This window comes from Anolis sagrei, chromosome 9, assembly GCF_037176765.1.
Source record: "Anolis sagrei isolate rAnoSag1 chromosome 9, rAnoSag1.mat, whole genome shotgun sequence".
Lineage (NCBI taxonomy): Eukaryota > Metazoa > Chordata > Lepidosauria > Squamata > Dactyloidae > Anolis > Anolis sagrei.
Genome location: NC_090029.1, coordinates 8,164,739 through 8,183,606, shown reverse-complemented (window position 1 = coordinate 8,183,606; position 18,868 = coordinate 8,164,739). Strand labels below are relative to the sequence as shown.

Sequence of the window (18,868 nt, the reverse complement as noted above, 5' to 3'; positions counted from 1 at the left end):
GAAAGAGTCTGACATTTACACAATACAGGTGTTTCCATATATAGTTGTCAAAAACATATTTATCAGGTCTTGGCAGCCTCGTTGTGAACCCAAACATCTGCTTGATTATGTAACTTATCCCAACCTTCACCCGTTACCCTAAGATGACTCTTATAAAGTGTAATTCCTTAAATCTCTAATTGAATTATAACTTTTATATGCTTATAACATCAGATTTGATCAAGGCAATCTCCTTGTTGGGGTTCAGCCTGATCTGTGTGAACCTGATCTGTGTGAACCTGATTCTCTGATAGTATTTCCAACTGAGCGAGCCACTGAACATGTAGTTTTCCCTGACAATGTGGAAACTGGTGTTGATGCTGAGTTCAGCGGCGGGGAAAACAAAACTGAAAAGCTGGATGAAAATGTTTTGGAATCCAGCCGTGATAGCTCTCCACCTGGGTTTTTTAATGAGGACCGAAAGGAACAGATAACGAGAGTCAGGAGTGATTCACAGTTCCTACGAAGGTCAAATAGATTACAGGAGAGACAGGCTCAGGCTTCAAAGTCAAGGGGCGTTTCAAGGAATAGTTTTTTTGTTATAAGGGGCCGCCTGCCGGATGCCTCCTTAGATCAAGCAATGTTTGGGACTATGGCTGTGCCTTGGCAGAATTCCTGTGTTCCATGGCCGGTAATCCCAGAGGCTTCTAGTTTTTCAAGTACATGGTTAGCAAGAGGCTAACAGCTTCCTGGTTCTTGTCTTGTGTTTTTTGGGACTTTTGCTCAAGTTCAGAGATTTTCCTGACTGCTGGGTTTCCATGGTGGCTTTTTGACTTTGCATTTGCTTTTTGACTTTGCATTTAACTATCTTTTGTAACCAATTTTTCATCAATAAAAAAGGATTGTTTTTCCTACAGTCCAGTGTGGTGGATTTAATGTTATGGTCTTGTTTCTTGGTCTGGGATGCAACACTCCTTTAGTTAATTCAGCCTTATAACTTCATTATAACTTATTTCTTAATATGAGGATCATGAAGGAAATTACTTAGGATGAAGCTTTTCTGAAATTGCCTGGTATTTACATTAAGTGGTCAGAAGATGGCGCTCTCTCACCATATGACCTTAGATGTTCCAAGTCTTGGATCGATACTATTGATCTCTTTGTCCTGCCAAACTTCTCTTGTTGACTTCATATCTAAGTAAACATTGGTTATAGCAAACACTTCTGACTGACCAAGGTCTAGTGACGATCAATAACATCTGTAGGTTTCTCAGGCATGAGTCCCCTTTCAAAGGATTAGGTAAGAACTTAAATCTTCTATTTTATTCTAAATTATTATGATTTCCCCTTTATTATTATTTTATTTTCTCTTAATGGCTGCCACAATGGAAACCTGGAAGTTGTAGTTTGACATGGTCTTGAGCTTTCCTTGCCACAGAGTGCAGACTACAACTTCCAGCATTCCATAGCATTGAATCAGGGCAGTTCAAGTGGTATCAAACTGCATTAATTCTAAAGTATAGATGTGCCATTTGTTGGGGAACTGGTATGCTCCCTTCTCAAAAATCCAACAATATTTTAGTGAGGTTTAAAGACTACTGTTGATACTAGTTTTCTGTTGAGTAAACCTAACTTTTGGGAGGAGGCATTGCATCTCATGAGCTTTTCCTCCTCCTGCGTAGACTTCAACACTGACAACTTCATCTGCAAATCTGACCTGGAGCAAACCCTCAACAAGCTGACGAAGGAGGACCTCACGGAAGAAGAGATCACCTTGGTTTGTGAGAAAGTCATCGAAGAAGCCGACATGGACGCCGATGGCAAGCTGGGGTTTGCCGATTTCGAAAACATGATTTCCAAAGCACCCGATTTCCTCAGGTTAGAAGCATTGTCACGTCTTCCATGTTCTGTGCTTTTTCTTCCTGAAATGCTAGCTTTCTACACACAGATTTCCACTCTGTTGTGGTCTGGGACTTGACCGTATCTTGCATCCTGGCCAACATGGTTATCCATTCTAAGTATAAGAGTGAAAACATGTTTGTGTGTATGTTTGTTCCGCACAGGCTTTTACATGGCTTCATGGATCTGGACTAAATGTGGTGTACACACCTTTCATGATCCAACTTAAAATAGTGGTGGGGCTTCAACTGAGAAATTCACTCTGTTTGGAGCAAGGGTCCCCAAAATGAATAAATATGTATGTATATATGCAGCACACAGATGCAACCACAAGAGGGCACTATATAGATAAAAAGGCAGCCTAAACATGTTTGTGTGTATGTTTGTTCCGCAAAGGCTTTTACATGGCTTCATGGATCTGGACTAAATGTGGTGTACACACCTTTCATGATCCAACTTAAAAGAGTGGTGGGGCTTCAACTGAGAAATCCACTCCGTTTGGAGCAAGGGTCCCCAAAATGAATAAATATGTATATATGCATCACTCAGATGCAACCACAAGAGGGCACTATATAGATAAAAATTCAGCCTCAGAGGGAAAGATGACAAATGAAAGATGGAGATGTTCTATGGATGGAAGTGAGCTGGAGAAGGGGGAAAGGAGTTCTTAAGACAACAAAACTTGGGTATTTATTTATTTGTCGTGTCAGAACAACCAGTCTAACAGAACAAAGCAAACAAACAGAAAAATACACAACTTGTGAGTTTGGTAGCTGGTTAAATGTCCTTTGACCAGTATCTGGCCACTTGGAGTGCTTCCGGTGTTGCTGCAAAAAGGTCCTCCATTGTGCATGTGGCAGGGCTCAGGTTGCATTGCAGCAGGTGGTCAGTGGTTTGTTCTTCTCCACACTTGCATGTCGAGGATTCCACTTTGTAGCCCCATTTCTGAAGGTTGGCTCTGCATCTCGTGGTGCCAGAGCACAGTCTGTTCAATGCCTTCCAAGTCGCCCAGTCTTCTGTGTGCCCAGGAGGGAGTCTCTCATTTGGTATCAGCCATTGGTTGAGGTGCTGGGTTTGAGCCTGCCACTTTTGGACTCTCGCTTGCTGGGGTGTTCCAGCGAGGGTCTCTGTAGATCTTAGAAAACTATGTCTAGATATAAGTCGTTGGCGTGCTGGCTGATACCCAAACAGGGGATGAGCTGGAGATGTCTCTGCCTTGGTCCTTTCACTATTGGCTGCTACTTCCCGGTGGATGCCAGGTGGTGCAATACCGGCTAAGCGGTGTAATTTCTCCAGTGGTGTAGGGCGCAGGCACCCCGTGATAATGTGGCATGTCTCATTAAGAGCCACATCCACTGTTTTAGTATGGTGAGATGTGTTCCACACTAGGCATGCATACTCAGCAGCAGAGTAGCACAGCACAAGGGCAGATGTCTTCACTGTATCTGGTTGTGATCCCCAGGTTGTGCCAGTCAGCTTTCGTATGATATTGTTTCTAGCACCCACTTTTTGCTTGATGTTCAGGCAGTGCTTCTTGTAGGTAAGAGCACGGTCCAGAGTGACTCCCAGATATTTGGGTGCGCTGCAATGCTCCAGTGGGATTCCTTCCCAGGTGATCTTCAGAGCTCGGGATGCTTCTCTGTTCTTGAGATGAAAGGCACATGTCTGTGTTTTAGATGGGTTAGGGATCAGCTGGTTTTCCCTGTAGTAGGCAGTAAGAGCACCTAGAGCTTTGGAGAGCTTCTGTTCTACAGTCTCAAAGCTCCCTGCTTGAGCAGTAATGGGTAATAAAGTTCCTTATAGAATCCTACATTCTGAAAATGCAGCATAATTTTATTTTTAACTAGCTGTACCCGCCAGGCATTGCTGTGGCTAACTTTCCTTCCCCGTTTCTCTCCTTCTTGGGATTTTGGCCTGCATCAATAGGAGTCTAGGGTCTAGATCCAGGGAAGTCACGTTCCCCATGTTCTATTTCCGCCTTGGTTAGACCACACCTGGAATACTGTGTCCAATTCTGGGCACCACAATTGCAGGGAGATGTTGACAAGCTAGAATGTGTCCAGAGGAGGGCGACTAAAATGATCAAGGGTCTGGTAAACAAGCCCTATGAGGAGCGGCTTAAGGAGCTGGGCATGTTTAGCCAGAAGAAGAGAAGGCTGAGAGGGGATATGATAGCCATGTATAAATATGTGAGAGGAAGCCACAGGGAGGAGGGAGCAAGCTTGTTTTCTGCTGCCCTGGAGACTAAGATGCGGAGCAATGGCTTCAAACTACAAGAAAGGAGATTCCATCAGAACATTAGGAAGAACTTCCTGACTGTGAGAGCTGTTCTGCAGTGGAACTCTCTGCCCTGGAGTGTGGTGGAAGTTCCTTCTTTGGAAGCTTTGCCTGGATGGTCATCTGCCGGGGGTACTTTGAATGTAATTTTCCTGCTTCTTGGCAGAATGGGGTTGGACTGGATGGCCCATGAGGTCTCTTCCAACTCTAGGATTCTCTGATTCTGTATCCCAAACTCTTGTTTTGGCTCAGAAACAATCCTCGATGTCATCTTCAACCAAAAATTCCGGACCGTCTGCCTCTTTCTCCTCCTTCTTGAATCTACGACATGCATGGTTTCATTTACTCCCTATAAGAGGAAGAGCTGGCGCCAGAGCGACCTGGCTTTCTTTGAATTACTATCCTGTGGCTTCTGTATACTGTTACTTTCATTACTCCTTGTAATATCAGACAGCTCCATCTCGGGGCATTTCAGCTGCCTCTGTTTATACCTCGCGGGGATCTTCATTTCCTCTCTGTACTCAATTCTCGTGTGCAACACTGAAGCTTTTCGCCTTTCTTTTTTGGTTTGTTTTTGCTCCCGAATCACTGACACCGTAAAACGTAGCTCAAAATCCTGATGTTATCTAAGTTCGCCGAAAGATGCGATTTAACTTTTTTATTGGCCATGCCTTGATTAAAGTTATGGAATTGGATGTTAAGCCAAACATCTAGTTGTGGGTTCAGTTGGGCAACGTGGCAATGCAACACAAGAATTGGGTCATACAATCAATGCGTATCTCCATAAGTGGAGATTTATGTGTCGTGACATCACTGTTGGACATTGGATGTTGAGCCAAATATCTAGTTGTGGGTTCAGTTGGGCAACATGGCCATTCAACACATGAATTAGGTCATACAATTAATGTGTGTACATAAGTGGTGATAAGTGGAGATTTATGTGATGTGAAATCACTGTTGGACGTTGGATGTTGAGCTAAACATGTAGTTGTGGGTTCAGTTGGGCAACATGGCCATGCAACACAAGAATTGAGTCATACAATCTCTGCATATCTATACAAGTGGTGATAAGTGGAGATTTATGTGATGTGAAGTCACTGTTGGACGTTCGATGTTGAGCTAAACATCTAGTTGTGGGTTCAGTTGGGCAATGTGGCAATGCAACACAAAAATTGGGTCATACAATCAATGCGTATCTCCATAAGTGGAGAGTTATGTGATGTGAAGTCACTGCTGGACGTTGACCATAGAGCTGAGAATGAGGAGAGGACTTGTAGGTTGTCCTTGTCCCTATGGAGATAATGTGTACTTCCATAAGTGGTGATGTGTGGAGATTTATGTGACGTGAAGTCACTGTTGGACGTTGGATGCTGAGCCAAGAATCTAGTTGTGGGTTCAGTTGGGCAACGTGGCCATGCAACACAAGAATTGGGTCATACAATCAATGCGTATCTCCATAAATGGAAATTTATATGACGTGAAGTCACTGTTGGACACTGGATGTTGAGTCAAACATCTAGTTATGGGTTCAGTTGGGCAACATGGCCATGCAACACAAGAATTGGGTCATACAATCAATACATGTCTCCATAAGTGGAGATAAGTGGAGATTTATGTGATGTGAAGTCACTGTTGGACGTTCGATGTTGAGCCAAACATCTAGTTGTGGGTTCAGTTGGGCAACGTGGCAATGCAACACAAGAAATGGGTCATACAATCAATGCGTATCTCCATAAGAGGAGATTTAGGTGACGTGATGTCACTGTTGGACATAGGATGTTGAGCCAAACATCTAGTTATGGGTTCAGTTGGGCAATGTGGCCATGCATCACAAGAATTGGGTCATACAATCAATGTGTATCTCCATAAGTGGAGATTTATGTGATGTGAAGTCACTGCTGAACGTTGACCATAGAGCTGAGAATGAGGAGAGGACTTGTAGGTTGTCCTTGTGCCTATGGAGGTAATGTGTACTTCCATAAGAGGAGGTAAGTGGAGATTTATGTGATGTGAAGTCACTATTGGACATTGGGTGTTAAGCCAAACATCTAGTTGTGGGTTCCGTTGGGCAACGTGACCATGCAACACAAGAATTTGGTCATACAATCAATGTGTATCTCCATAAGTGGAGATAAGTGATTTATGTGATGTGAAGTCACTGTTGGATGTCGAGCCAAACATGTAGTTGTGGGTTCAGTTGGGTAATGTGGCAATGCAACCCAAGAATTGGGTCATACAATCAATGCACATCTCCATTAGAGGAGATTTAGGTGATGTGATGTCACTGTTGAGCCAATAAACTACACAACATTATCAATAAAACAACACACAATTAAAAACAGCGGGAAGGCCAAATGTAGAGTTAAAATTGGAAATAATGCTGGGACATGGACGAAAGGTGATACCGGTGTTTGTGGAAGGGCATACGAGCAGACCTAAAGAAATGTAAAGTGCTTTGGAGGACAAAGTGCTATGGGAACATTGTTCCGGGACGGCACACTGGGACAGCCACGTCTTCAAGCTCCTCCTGAAGACTGCCAGAGTTGGGGCCTGTCTGATGTCTTTAGGGAGAGAGTTCCAGAGTCGAGGGGCCACCAAAGAGAAGGCCCTGTCTCTCGTCCCCACCAATCGTGCCTGCGATGCTGGTGGGAGTGTGAGCAGGGCCTCCCCGGATGATCGAAGGGATCGTGTGGGTTCATATACAGAGATGCGGTCACGCAGGTAGCGGGTCCCAAACCGTTCAGGGCTTTGTAGGTAAGAACCTGCACCTTGAATTGGGTCCGGTAAATGAATGGTAGCCAGTGGAGCTCCTTGAACGGGAGGGATGACTGCTCCCTGCATGGCAGGGGGCGGATAGTTTGCAAATAAATTCGATAAAAATTAGACAATGTGATTTTCTGGATGTGTCTTCTCATGTTGTCTCTCACAGTTGAGGTCCACCTATGATCTCAATTACAAGCCTCTCTTGTCTTTTTAAGTGGGAGAACTTGTACAATTGGTATCTGACTAAATACTTTTCTCCCCCACTGTATATTCAAAGCTTTTCAAATGAAAATGGGATCAAAAAAATTCAATATCTCATCCATCTGCTTTAATGGTTGACCAGGGACAGAGGAAATTGTCCATCCTGGACTGAGTCCCAGAAGTACGGATATAAGCTGTAAATGTCTGGTTCAGAAGGGGAAAAAATCCAATTGCTGTGGGATTATTGCACTTCTGAAAAAAAAAGTTATCATTTTGAGTCTGCTTGTATCTTAATGGAACCATTAGCACTCGGAGCTGGCAGTCGCTAAGTGTTCTGTTCTACAAGACTGGCTACGTTCCCCACAGGAAATTGTTTTATAAATCATGGTGGAAGCTGAAACGCCTTTTTTTTTTTAAAGCCTAGCTTTGCACAGATGGAACAGCAAGAAACCACAGAAAGACAGGCATCATGTCTTGGATGTGGTTATGGCTGTCATGGTAACCTCCCACGCTTCTCGTGAATATCTGCCAGCATCTCCTTTGAAGGGCTTTTGGTTCCTGATCTTGGTCAGATGTTCACATCTTGACCCAAGGTCGTTTATGGAGGAGTGGACAACTGAAAGCCTGGAGAAGCATCTCTTAAGATGTATGAAATGCTACTCCTTCGACAGTAGTTCTCAACTTTCCTAATGCCACAACTCCTTAATACAGTTCCTCATGTTGTGGTGACCCCCAACCATAAAATTATACCTGTTGCTACTTCCAGAGGCGGCCCTAGGTAATTTTCAACGGTAAGCAAACAGTATTTTGGCACCCCCCCCCCCAACCAATCATTGATATATATTTTCTGTTTGTCGTGGGAGTTCTGTGTGCTATATTTGGTTCAATTCCATCATTGGTGGAGTTCAGAATGCTCTTTGATTGTAGGTGAACGATACATCCCAGTAACTACACTTGCCGCACTTGCTCCCTTGCCTGGCCCGCTTTGGGTCCGGAGGCGTGTCTGAAGACCCTGGCGTGTGCACCAAAAGTCACTTCTCCTGACTTTCTCCTTAGCCATTGGGACCAAGAGAGAAAGAGAGAGAGACAGAGATGCCCACCTTTCCTGAAGGTAGGCGCAAAAACAAAGGAGAGAGCGGAGGTGGGAGATACCTCCAGTCAGAGGAGCTCTCTCTCTCTCTCTCTCTCGGTCCCAATAGCTGAAGAGAAAGTCAGGAGAAGAGGCGACTTTTGGTGCGCACGCTGGGGTCTAAAGACACACCTCCAGACCCGAAGAGGGCCAGGTGCAGCGGCTCCGCCCCTTGGCCCACGCACGGATTGGGGAGAGGAGAGGAGGCGGGTGGAGCGCCGAGGGATCGGAAAAGGGAGCCGGTCATGGGGAAGGGATCGAACGCGGAGAGCGATTGAGCGCCGGCTCTGCTCATGCACCCGGTGACCAGGTGGAGCAGGAACGAGAGGGGCAAGGTGAGGCTCAAGGGCCCAGCCCCTTTGGGAAGAGGATTGCCCGGCAGCGAGGCAAGAAATCCGAGGCTCCCCCGGAGTGCTAGGGCTGTTGTGAGCTGAGGGGGCGCTCCCCAAGTGGCGGTCGAGGGGCGCCTCTGTGCCCCTGGTAAAAAAAAGTGTTCTGCGACTTCATAACTGTAATTTTGCTCCTGTTATGAATCGTAATGTAAATATCAGAGATGCAGGATATATTTTCATTCACTGGACCAAATTTGGCACACATACCCAGTATGCCCAAATTTGAATACCAATGGGGTGGGGGGTGGGGATTGAATCATACCTCATGGGCCATCCAGTCCAACTCCATTCTTCCAAGAAGCAGGAAAATTGCATTCAAAGCACCCCTAAGAGATGGCTATCTAACCGCTGTTTAAAAGCCTCCAAAAAAGGAGCCTCCACCACACTCCAGGGCAGAGAGTTCCACTGCTGAACAGCTCTCACAGTCAGGAAGTTCTTCCTCATGTTTAGGTGGAATCTCCTTTCTTGTAGTTTGAAGCCATTGTTCCCTTGTGTCCTAGTCTCCAGAGCAGCAGAAAACAAGTTTACTCCCTCCTCCCTATGACTTCCTCTCACGTATTTATACATGGCTATCATGTCTCCTCTCAGCCTTCTCAGCCTTCTTTTTGCAGGTTATTATTATTATTATTATTATTATTATTATTATTATTATTAACTTTATTTGTACCCCGCTAACATCTCCCGCAGGACTCGATGCGGCTTACAAAGGCCAAGGCCTCAATAAAAACAACAACATAACAATACACATAACATTTCATGCAAATCAAAACGTTAAGCAATAACAATAAACAATAAGACAATACACCATAACACGATAAAACTAGGGCTGGGCCAAATGCAATGGGTACAGATTAAAAAGTGCTGAGTATGACAGGTGAAAATAGGGTAAGTGCAATGTGCTGACAATCTTAAATCTCTACTAAAGTGCTTCTGGGACATATTGCTGGAGTTTCCTATTCTGGAAAGGCACACCGGAACAGCCAGGTCTTCAAACTCTTCCAAAAACTGCCAGTGTAGGGGCTTATCTGATGTCCTTGGGGAGGGCATTCCAAAGTCGGGGGGCCACCACAGAGAAGGCCCTGTCCCTCATCCCCACCAGACATGCCTGCAACGCAGGTGGGATCGCGAGTAGGGCCTTCCAGATGAACGAAGAGAATGCGTGGGTTCATAGACGGAGATGCGGTCACGCAGGTAGGCAGGTCCCAAACCGTTTAGGGCTTTGTAGGTAAGCACCTGCACCTTGAATTGGGACCGGAAAATGAACGGCAGCCAGTGAAGCTCCTTGAACAGGAGGGTTGACCTCTCTCTGTATAGAGCACCAGTTAACATCCTGGCTGCTGCCCGTTGGACTAACTGAAATTTCCGAGCCATTTTCAAGGGCAGCCCCACGTAGGCTAAATATGCCGCTCCTCATAGGGCTTGTTCTCCAAAACCTGGATCCTTTGAGTCTCCCTCCTCTGGACACATTCCAACTTGTCAACATCTCCCTTCAATTTTAGTGCCTGGAATTGGACACAGTATTCCAGATGTGGTCTAACCAAGGCGGAATAGAGGGATAGCATGACTTCCCTGGATCTGGACACTAAACTCTTATTTAGATGTCATATGTTCTACATCTCAAAAACCCGAGCTGATTAAGGGGAAACTGGTGCCATTTTTGGAATCTGCAGGTCAAACATATGCATAAACAGGGCTAACATTTGAAGCATTGGATAGACTACATCAGCTAAAATCAAACCCACAAATGTGGATGGTTGACTGTAGTTCTGAATGCAAAAATTGCTACAATACGTTGAGTCAAAAAGTTGTGATAGAGGTGATGAAGCAACATGTATTGTCCTGAACTGGGTAAACTCTTAGGGTGGGCTTAGTGACGTGCTATTTCCACGCTTCTCTCTTCTCATCTATCCTATTTTTTTGTTAATGTCTTTGCAGCACCTTCCATATACGAATCTGACAGCGGCAGGCTCAACAACCAGATGTCGCACTTTCCCTTCTTCCCCTTAGCACCTCAGGCACCATGGAGGCCTATGAAGTTTGCCCCCAAAGGACTAATGTCATCTTGGAGCATCCCAGCGAAGAAGCGCCACTGTTTTCCACGATGGTTGGATCATCTATGGAAGTGTTGCTGGTTTTGTAGACATCTTTTGTTTTGAAATCATCACAGATGGTCGGCCATGATGTGAGCTTGATGGTTATTGGGTTCATCTTCAAGGACAACTCAACGATGGTTCCACGATGGTTGGATTATCTGTGGAAGTTTTGTTGGTTTTGTATACATCTTGTGTTATGATATCATCACGGATGGTTGGCCATGATGTGAGCTTGATGCTTTTTGAGTCCTTCTACAAGGACAACTCAACAATAGTTATACGATTGTTGGATTATCTTTAGAAGTTGGTTTTGTATACATCTTGTGTTGTGAAATCATCACAGACGGTTGGCCATGATGTGAGCTTGATAGTTATTGGGTTCTTCTTCAAGGGCAACTCAACAATGGTTCTACGATTGTTGGATTATCTTTAGAAGTTGGTTTTGTATACATCTTGTGTTGTGAAATCATCACAGACGGTTGGCCATGATGTGAGCTTGATGCTTATTGAGTCCTTCTACAAGGACAACTCAACAATAGTTATACGATTGTTGGATTATCTTTAGAAGTTGGTTTTGTATACATCTTGTGTTGTGAAATCATCACAGACGGTTGGCCATGATGTGAGCTTGATGCTTATTGAGGCCTTCTACAAGGACAACTCAACAATAGTTATACGATTGTTGGATTATCTTTAGAAGTTGGTTTTGTATACATCTTGTGTTGTGAAATCATCACAGACGGTTGGCCATGATGTGAGCCTGATGCTTATTGAGTCCTTCTACAAGGACAACTCAACAATAGTTCTACGATTGTTGGATTATCTTTAGAAGTTGGTTTTGTATACATCTTGTTTTGTGAAATCATCACAGGTGGTCGACCATGATGTGAGCTTGATGATTATTGAGTCCTTCTATAAGGACAACTCAACCATAGTCCTACTATTATTGGATTATCTTTAGAAGTTGGTTTTGTATACATCTTGTGTTGTGAAATCATCACAGATGGTGGGCTGTGATGTGAGCTTGATGGTTTTTGAGTCCTTCTACAAGAACAACTCAACGATGATTCCATAATGTTGGATTTTCTGTGGAAGTGTTGTTGGTTTTGTATACATCTTGTGTTATGAAATCATCACAGATGGTTGGCCATGATGTGAGCTTGATAGTTATTGGGTTCTTCTTCAAGGACAACTCAACAATGGTTCTACGATTGTTGGATTATCTTTAGAAGTTGGTTTTGTATACATCTTGTGTTGTGAAATCATCACAGATGGTCGGCTGTGATGTGAGCTTGATGGTTATTGAGTCCTTCTAAAAGAACAACTCAACGATGGTTCCACAATGTTTGGATTTTCTGTGGAAATGTTGTAGGTTTTGTATACATCTTATGTTATGAAATAATCACAGATGGTTGGCCATGATGTGAGCTTGATGGTTATTGAGTCCTTCTAAAAGAACAACTCAATGATGGTTCCACAATGGTTGGATTATCTGTGGAAGTCTTGTTGGTTTTGTATACATCTTGTGTTATGAAATCATCACAGACGGTTGGCCATGATGTGAGCTTGATGCTTATTGAGTCCTTCTACAAGGACAACTCAACAATAGTTCTACGATTGTTGGGTTATCTTTAGAAGTTGGTTTTGTATACATCTTGTGTTGTGAAATCATCACAGATGGTTGGCCATGATGTGAGCTTGATGGTTATTGAGTCCTTCTAAAAAAATAACTCAACGATGGTTCCACAATGGTTGGATTTTCTGTGGAAGTGTTGTTGGTTTTGTATACATCTTGTGTTATGAAATCATCACAGATGGTTGACCATGATGTGAGATTGATGATTATTGGGTCCTTCTTCAAGGACAACTCAACAATGGTTCTACGATTGTTGGATTATCTTTAGAAGTTGGTTTTGTATACATCTGGTGTTATGAAATCATCACAGATGGTTGGCCATGATGTGAGCTTGATGATTATTGAGTCCTTCTACAAGAACAACTCAACGATGATTCCATAATGGTTGGATTTTCTGTGGAAGTGTTGTTGGTTTTGTATACATTTTGTATTGTGAAATCATCACAGATGGTCGGCTGTGATGTGAGCTTGATGGTTATTGGTTTCTTTTTGAAGGACAACTCAATGGGATGCTCTTCAGCAGGGTTTTATATTTGTACAGATCGGATAGGCAAAAAAGAAGAGTGATCAAGACTTTCCCAAACACAAGTGGATTCCAAACAAGAACAAAATATTGGCCTTAAATAATTTCTCTCCATTGGTTGTGGAGGAGAATGGAAGGTCTATTCGCAGCAGGAAATGGGATGGATGCATCTACCAAATGTGCCATTGGACAGTTAGGTGCTCAAACGACTCGGGGGATTTCCTTAACAATACTTGAAACATTTTCCTTGAAAACAACCGACATTGTGTGCATTCATGACTCATTTCTCCTCTTTGGGATTGTACCTTCAACGTCCAAGGAAGGTCATGTTTCTTCTCATCTCCTGATTCAATTATTCTGACAGATGGCAAAAGAGAGAGAGAGAGGAAACTAAAGCCCAGGATAATAAGTCAAGACCAAACACATGCACATTACATTTACAGGAATTACAAAAAAACAAACAGACAAAGGGGCATGAACCCCTGTGAATAAATCCAGGAAACCTATCAGCAGTCAAAAATATACGTCTTGCTTCTCGGAGAAAGCCAGCTATGCAATCTTCCTTCTCAAACGCATGATGCTCCGTCTTTGCTCCCGATTTTTTTTCCTTTTGGATTATTTCTTTTGGTTGAAAACCTATGACAATCACACACATACAACTGTTCTTGAACAGTTCTTCTCAAAGGGCTCTGATACTACATATTTGTGGCTTCTGTATCCAAGTAATCCATGATTAAAACTTCCACTGATTTTATTATGCCTGGTGGGTTCTTGGTTTAGGATGCAGCCAAAGCTTGGTGACCCATGGCTATAAACTAGGCTTGGTTGATCAAAAAGAAATTGGTTCAAAACTTGTTTTGGATGTAGAGGGCACTGGTGGTTCGATTCAGAATTGAATTCAGATTTTTTTCTGAAAAAAATTCGGCACTTTCCGAAATTTCTGAAATTTCTGAAATTTCTGAAATTTCCAAAATTTCCGAATCGCTTCATTAATTCGGACACGATTGCACAATACACGAAAAGGGGGAAAGACACTATGAGATTTCTAGTGTCTTCTTAGGCCAGCGGTTCTCAACCTGGGGGTCACGACCCCCAGGGGGGTCGCCTGGCCATTTCGGAGGGGTCGCGAGACTGCCTCCGTTGGCCCCGCCCCAAGGGCTCGGGTTCAGATCCAGGGTTGTTTGGGTTCAGAATGCTCTCCAATTATAAGTGAACTACATCTCCCCTAAGTCACTTTCATTTCCTCCCAAACTGCTCCAGTATTTCCTGTTGATCATGGGGGTTTTGTGTGCCAAGTGTGGTCCTGCTCTGTCATGCGTGGGGGTTGGTGCTCATCTCCATTTCTAAGCCGAAGACCTGGCATTGTCCACAGACACCTCCAAGGTCATGTGGCCGGCATGACTGCATGGAGCAGTACTAGGGCTGGGCGGTTTCGTTTCGTTAATTCGTAATTCGTTAAAAAATTCGTTAATTTTTCAATTACAAAACGATAACGAACCAGTCTGGAGCAATTTTTTTAAAAAACGAATTTTTAAATCGTTTCGTAAATGTTTTGTATTTCGTTATTGTATTCGTTTCGTTATCGTTTTGAGGTCGTTTCGTTATTATTTCCGCATGTCTGGGGCAAGTTTTATAGTTGTTTTTGGTTTTCTAAGGGTTTTTATAGTTGTTTTTGGTTTAATTAAGCTTCAGAAGTTCCCCCTGTCCCATTTGGAGGTTTTTTAGCATATTGCGCGGTCGCGTCCGCCATTAATGAATCGATTCGTTATTGTTTCGGAAATCGATTCGTTATTGTTCTGTAATTTTTTTCACATTTACGAAATTTCGTAAATATCGAACTTTTTTAAAGGAAAATTTTGTAATTATTTTAAATAACGAAACGCAAAAACCCCCAAAAAACGAATCGATTTTAGAAACAAATTTTTCCGTTGTTACCCAGGCCTAAGCAGTACCTATTGATCTACTCACATTTACATGCTTTTGAACTATGAGGGTTATAAATTTCATTATAAATGGCAGTTCCTAATAGATTCTGTCATAAAAATCACCAATAATGAAATAATAATGAAATTTTGAAAGTTTTGTTAGAGTTCTGAAATTTTCACCACCAGAACTTTAGCAATACTGTAAAAGCAAAGCACCAGCGCCCTCTAGTTTTCACAACCAGAACTTTAGTGTTGTAAGTACCTTAGAAACATTTAGAACCATGGATTTGACATGCCTAGTGGATAGCCGGTGATAAACAAACATGGTGTGTATTTGCCATCCTACTGACATGGAAGCCACCAGCGTCTACTGAATATTCAGTATCACATATCAAGAAATAGAGGAGTCTACGGTTCCTTTGACGCTGTCAAGCCATTAAGAAGAACATAAGCAGCTTTTCTTGAATGGGTTCTTTTTTCTCTGCTTCTCATTCATATCTATTCCATATCAGAGTTGGAGTGTCAGGGCCAACCGGAAAGAGCAGACGGGAATCAAGGACAAAGTCCAAGCTGTCAACCTCAGATTTATTTTGCCTCTGGCAAAGGACCTCATTTTAAAAAGTTATTATTAGGGTCAAAGCAGGTTTTATAATAATGACAATTTTAAAAGAAGCGGTTCCCACATCCGGTGTTCTTTCTTAAGCAGCTGGAAGAAGAAATAGCTCCCAAATCCTTGATACGAGGGTTGAATGAAAAGTAATGCCTCCGCCTTCGTAACTCCTCAACAGATGGCAGTACCCTCAAGATATGCTATTTAATAGGGCTGGGCGGTTTCGTTCGTTAATTTCGTAATTCGTTAAAAAATTTGTTAATTTTTCAATTACAAAACGATAACGAACCAGTCTGGAGCAATTTTTTTTAAAAAACGAATTTTTAAATCGTTTCGTAAATGTTTTGTATTTCGTTATTGTATTCGTTTCGTTATCATTTTGAGGTCGTTTCGTTATTATTTCCGCATGTCTGGGGCAAGTTTTATAGTTGTTTTTGGTTTTCTAAGGGTTTTTATAGTTGTTTTTGGTTTAATTAAGCTTCAGAAGTTCCCCCTGTCCCATTTGGAGGTTTTTTAGCGGATTGCGCGGTCGCGTCCGCCATTAATGAATCGATTCGTTATTGTTTCGGAAATCGATTCGTTATTGTTTTGTAATTTTTTTCACATTTACGAAATTTCGTAAATATCAAACTTTTTAAAATTAAAATTTCGGAAATATTTTAAATATCGAAACGCAAAAACCCCCAAAAAACGAATCGATTTTAGAAACAAATTTTTCCGTTGTTACCCAGGCCTACTATTTAATTTTATTTATTTATTTATTTATTTATTTATTTATTATTTAAACTTATATGCCGCCACTCCCCTGGGGCTCGGAGCGGCTTACAAGAATAGCTAAAATCTAACAAAGTTTAAAAGCAATTTAAAACAATTTAAAAACAACAGTATCAAACATTAAAAGCCTGTCGGAACAGGTATGTCTTACATGCCCTGCGGAAAGCTGGTAAGTCCCGCAGGGCACGAACTTCAGGTGGCAGAGTATTCCAGAGTGATGGCGCCACTGCTGTGAAGGCTCTGCGTCTGGTTGCTGTTAGATGCAAGGTCTTGACACTGGGAATTTCCAATAGATCTTGGTCCTCAGAACGGAGGGATCTCTGGGGTTGGGAGGGGGTGAGGCGGTCCCTCAGGTACATTGGCCCCAGACCATGCAAGGCCTTAAAGGTGAGTACCATCACTTTGAAAGTGATCCGGTGCTCAATTGGTAACCAATGCAGCTGCAGTCAGATTGGTGTTATGTGGCATCTCATTGGAATTCCTGCAAGAAGCCGAGCAGCTGCATTTTGTACCAACTTGAGCTTCCAAATCACCGACAGAGGGAGGCCAATGTAGAGGGCGTTACAGTAGTCCAGTCTTGAGATGACCGTGGCCTGGATCACCGTAGCTAGGTCGTCCCTGGACAGGGAGGGGGCCAGCCGTCTAGCCTGCCGCAGGTGAAAGAAGGCGGTTCTGCTCACGGCGGAGACCTGGGCCTCCATCGTCAGCAGAGGGTCCAAAAAGACTCCCAGACTCTTTACCAATGATGACGGGCGTAGCGCCTCGCCATCCAGGGTGGGCAGATGGATGTCCCCACTGCCCGGTCCACCCAGCCATAGGATCTCCGTCTTTGCTGGATTCACCCTCAACCTGCTGGCACGCAGCCATCCAGTAACGGCCTCGAGGCACTGATGGAAACAATCGGGTACAGAGTCCGGTCGGCCTTCCATCTTCAGCACCAGCTGAATTATATGATAACGGGAGCCAGAATTGTATATGCAAGAAACTGGAAGGCTAAAGAAAATCCATTATTATTAGTATTTGATACACAACAAGATTAGTACACAGCAAACGAGATCACTATGTATTCTTGAAGACTTTCATGGCTGGAATGACTGGGTTGTTGTAAGTTTTGGGCTATCTGGCCATGTTCCAGAAGCATTCTCTTCTGATGTTTTGCCTGCATCCATGGTAAGTATCCTCAGAGATTGTGAGGTCTGTTTGAAGCTAGGAAAATTAGGCTTGGGTAACCACAGAAAAATTTGGTTCTAAACGCGTTTTGTTTTTAGGGGGCCCTTGCGTTTCGTTTTTTTTAATAATTCCGAAATTTTCCTTTAAAAAATTTCGAAATTTACGAAATTTCATAAAATTACGAATTGATCAATTAATGGCGGACGAGATTGCGCAATATGCTCAAAAAAAAAAAAAACTCCAAATGGGACAGGAGGAACTTCTGAAGCTTCCCTCTCCCTCTGTTGTTGACTGTTGTTGTGATAAAACAGACAACAACTATAAAACTTGCACCAGACATGCAAAAATAATTACGAAATAATTACGAAATAATTACGAAATAATTTCCAAATAATTACGAAATAATTACAAAATAAATTGAAAAAATTGTTTCGAATCTTTATTACTCCTCACACAATTCCTGCATGGCTCAATATTGGATCGTAAGCTAATTTAAATACGAATTAATAACAAATTACGAAATTAACGAACGAAACCGCCCAAGCCTAGTTTATATAACTGTGGAATGATGTCCAGGGTAGGAGAAAGAACTCTTCTCTGTTGGAGATAGGTGTGAATGTTTAAATTGGCCACCTTAATTAGCATTTAATGGCCTAGCAGTTTCAAGGTGTGGCTTCTAACTGACTGGGGGAATGTTATACACAAAGCTACTAATATTTGCATTTAGATGTGAATGAGAGCTGTCGATAATTTGAAACTTACTTGGAAAGAGAAGGGTATCACGACATCTTGTTAAGCAAGTCTAACAAGCCTTTGGTCCTTCAGATACTTTGGACTATAACTCCCATTAGTCCCATCCAGAATGTCTTATTGGGGTTATAGTGCAGAGCAGCTCCCACTAAATCCAATGCCTCCTGTTATCCTGGAAAGTTGGTCAATCCTAATATTTCACAAAGGAGCACCTTAAAAATAGTAAAGTTTGGCGCTTTAGGGGTTAGTGCTCCAATAAGTGCATGGAAGATGCTGCTGTCAAACACTGAGACAAGTATCCTAAGCATAAATAATAGGCTTGTTTGATCCAAAAAAAGATTCAAAACTCGTTTTGGATGTAGGGGGCGCTGGTGGTTCGATTCTAAAGTCAATTCCAATTTTCACAAAAAAAATCTTCAAAAGTTTTTGAAACTTCAGAGACTTCCGAATCCTTCTGTTAATGGTTTGAAAGTGTTATTTCCTATTTCATTGGGTGGTCTTTACTTTGAAAGTGGTTGTTTTCCTCCAGAAACGGGGAAAAGCAAGCGGAGGAAATTCCTTCCTTCTCTGGTTTCCCCCCAGAAACGGGGAAAAGCAAGTGGAGGAAATTCTTTCCTTCTCTGGTTTAAAACTGGCTTCTCTGGCTTGAGCCGAGGCCAGGAAATTCCTTCCTTTTCTGGTTTAAAACTGGCTTCTCTGGCTTGAACCTAGGCCAGGGACCAGAAGCAGGGAAAAGCAAGCAGAGGA

General features: G+C 42.8%; 1 protein-coding gene across 1 annotated transcript in view; it reads left to right on the top strand.

Moving 5' to 3' along the window:
• Positions 1 to 13,635, top strand: part of CIB2 (calcium and integrin binding family member 2) — a 64,436-nt gene extending 50,801 nt beyond the window's left edge. The window contains exons 5-6 of the mRNA XM_067471253.1: positions 1,662 to 1,857; positions 10,576 to 13,635. Of these exons, the coding sequence (XP_067327354.1) occupies positions 1,662 to 1,857; positions 10,576 to 10,597 (218 nt within the window). The 3' untranslated portion in view covers positions 10,598 to 13,635. The remainder of the gene's footprint in view (positions 1 to 1,661; positions 1,858 to 10,575) is intronic.
• The last annotated feature ends 5,233 nt before the right edge of the window (positions 13,636 to 18,868 follow it).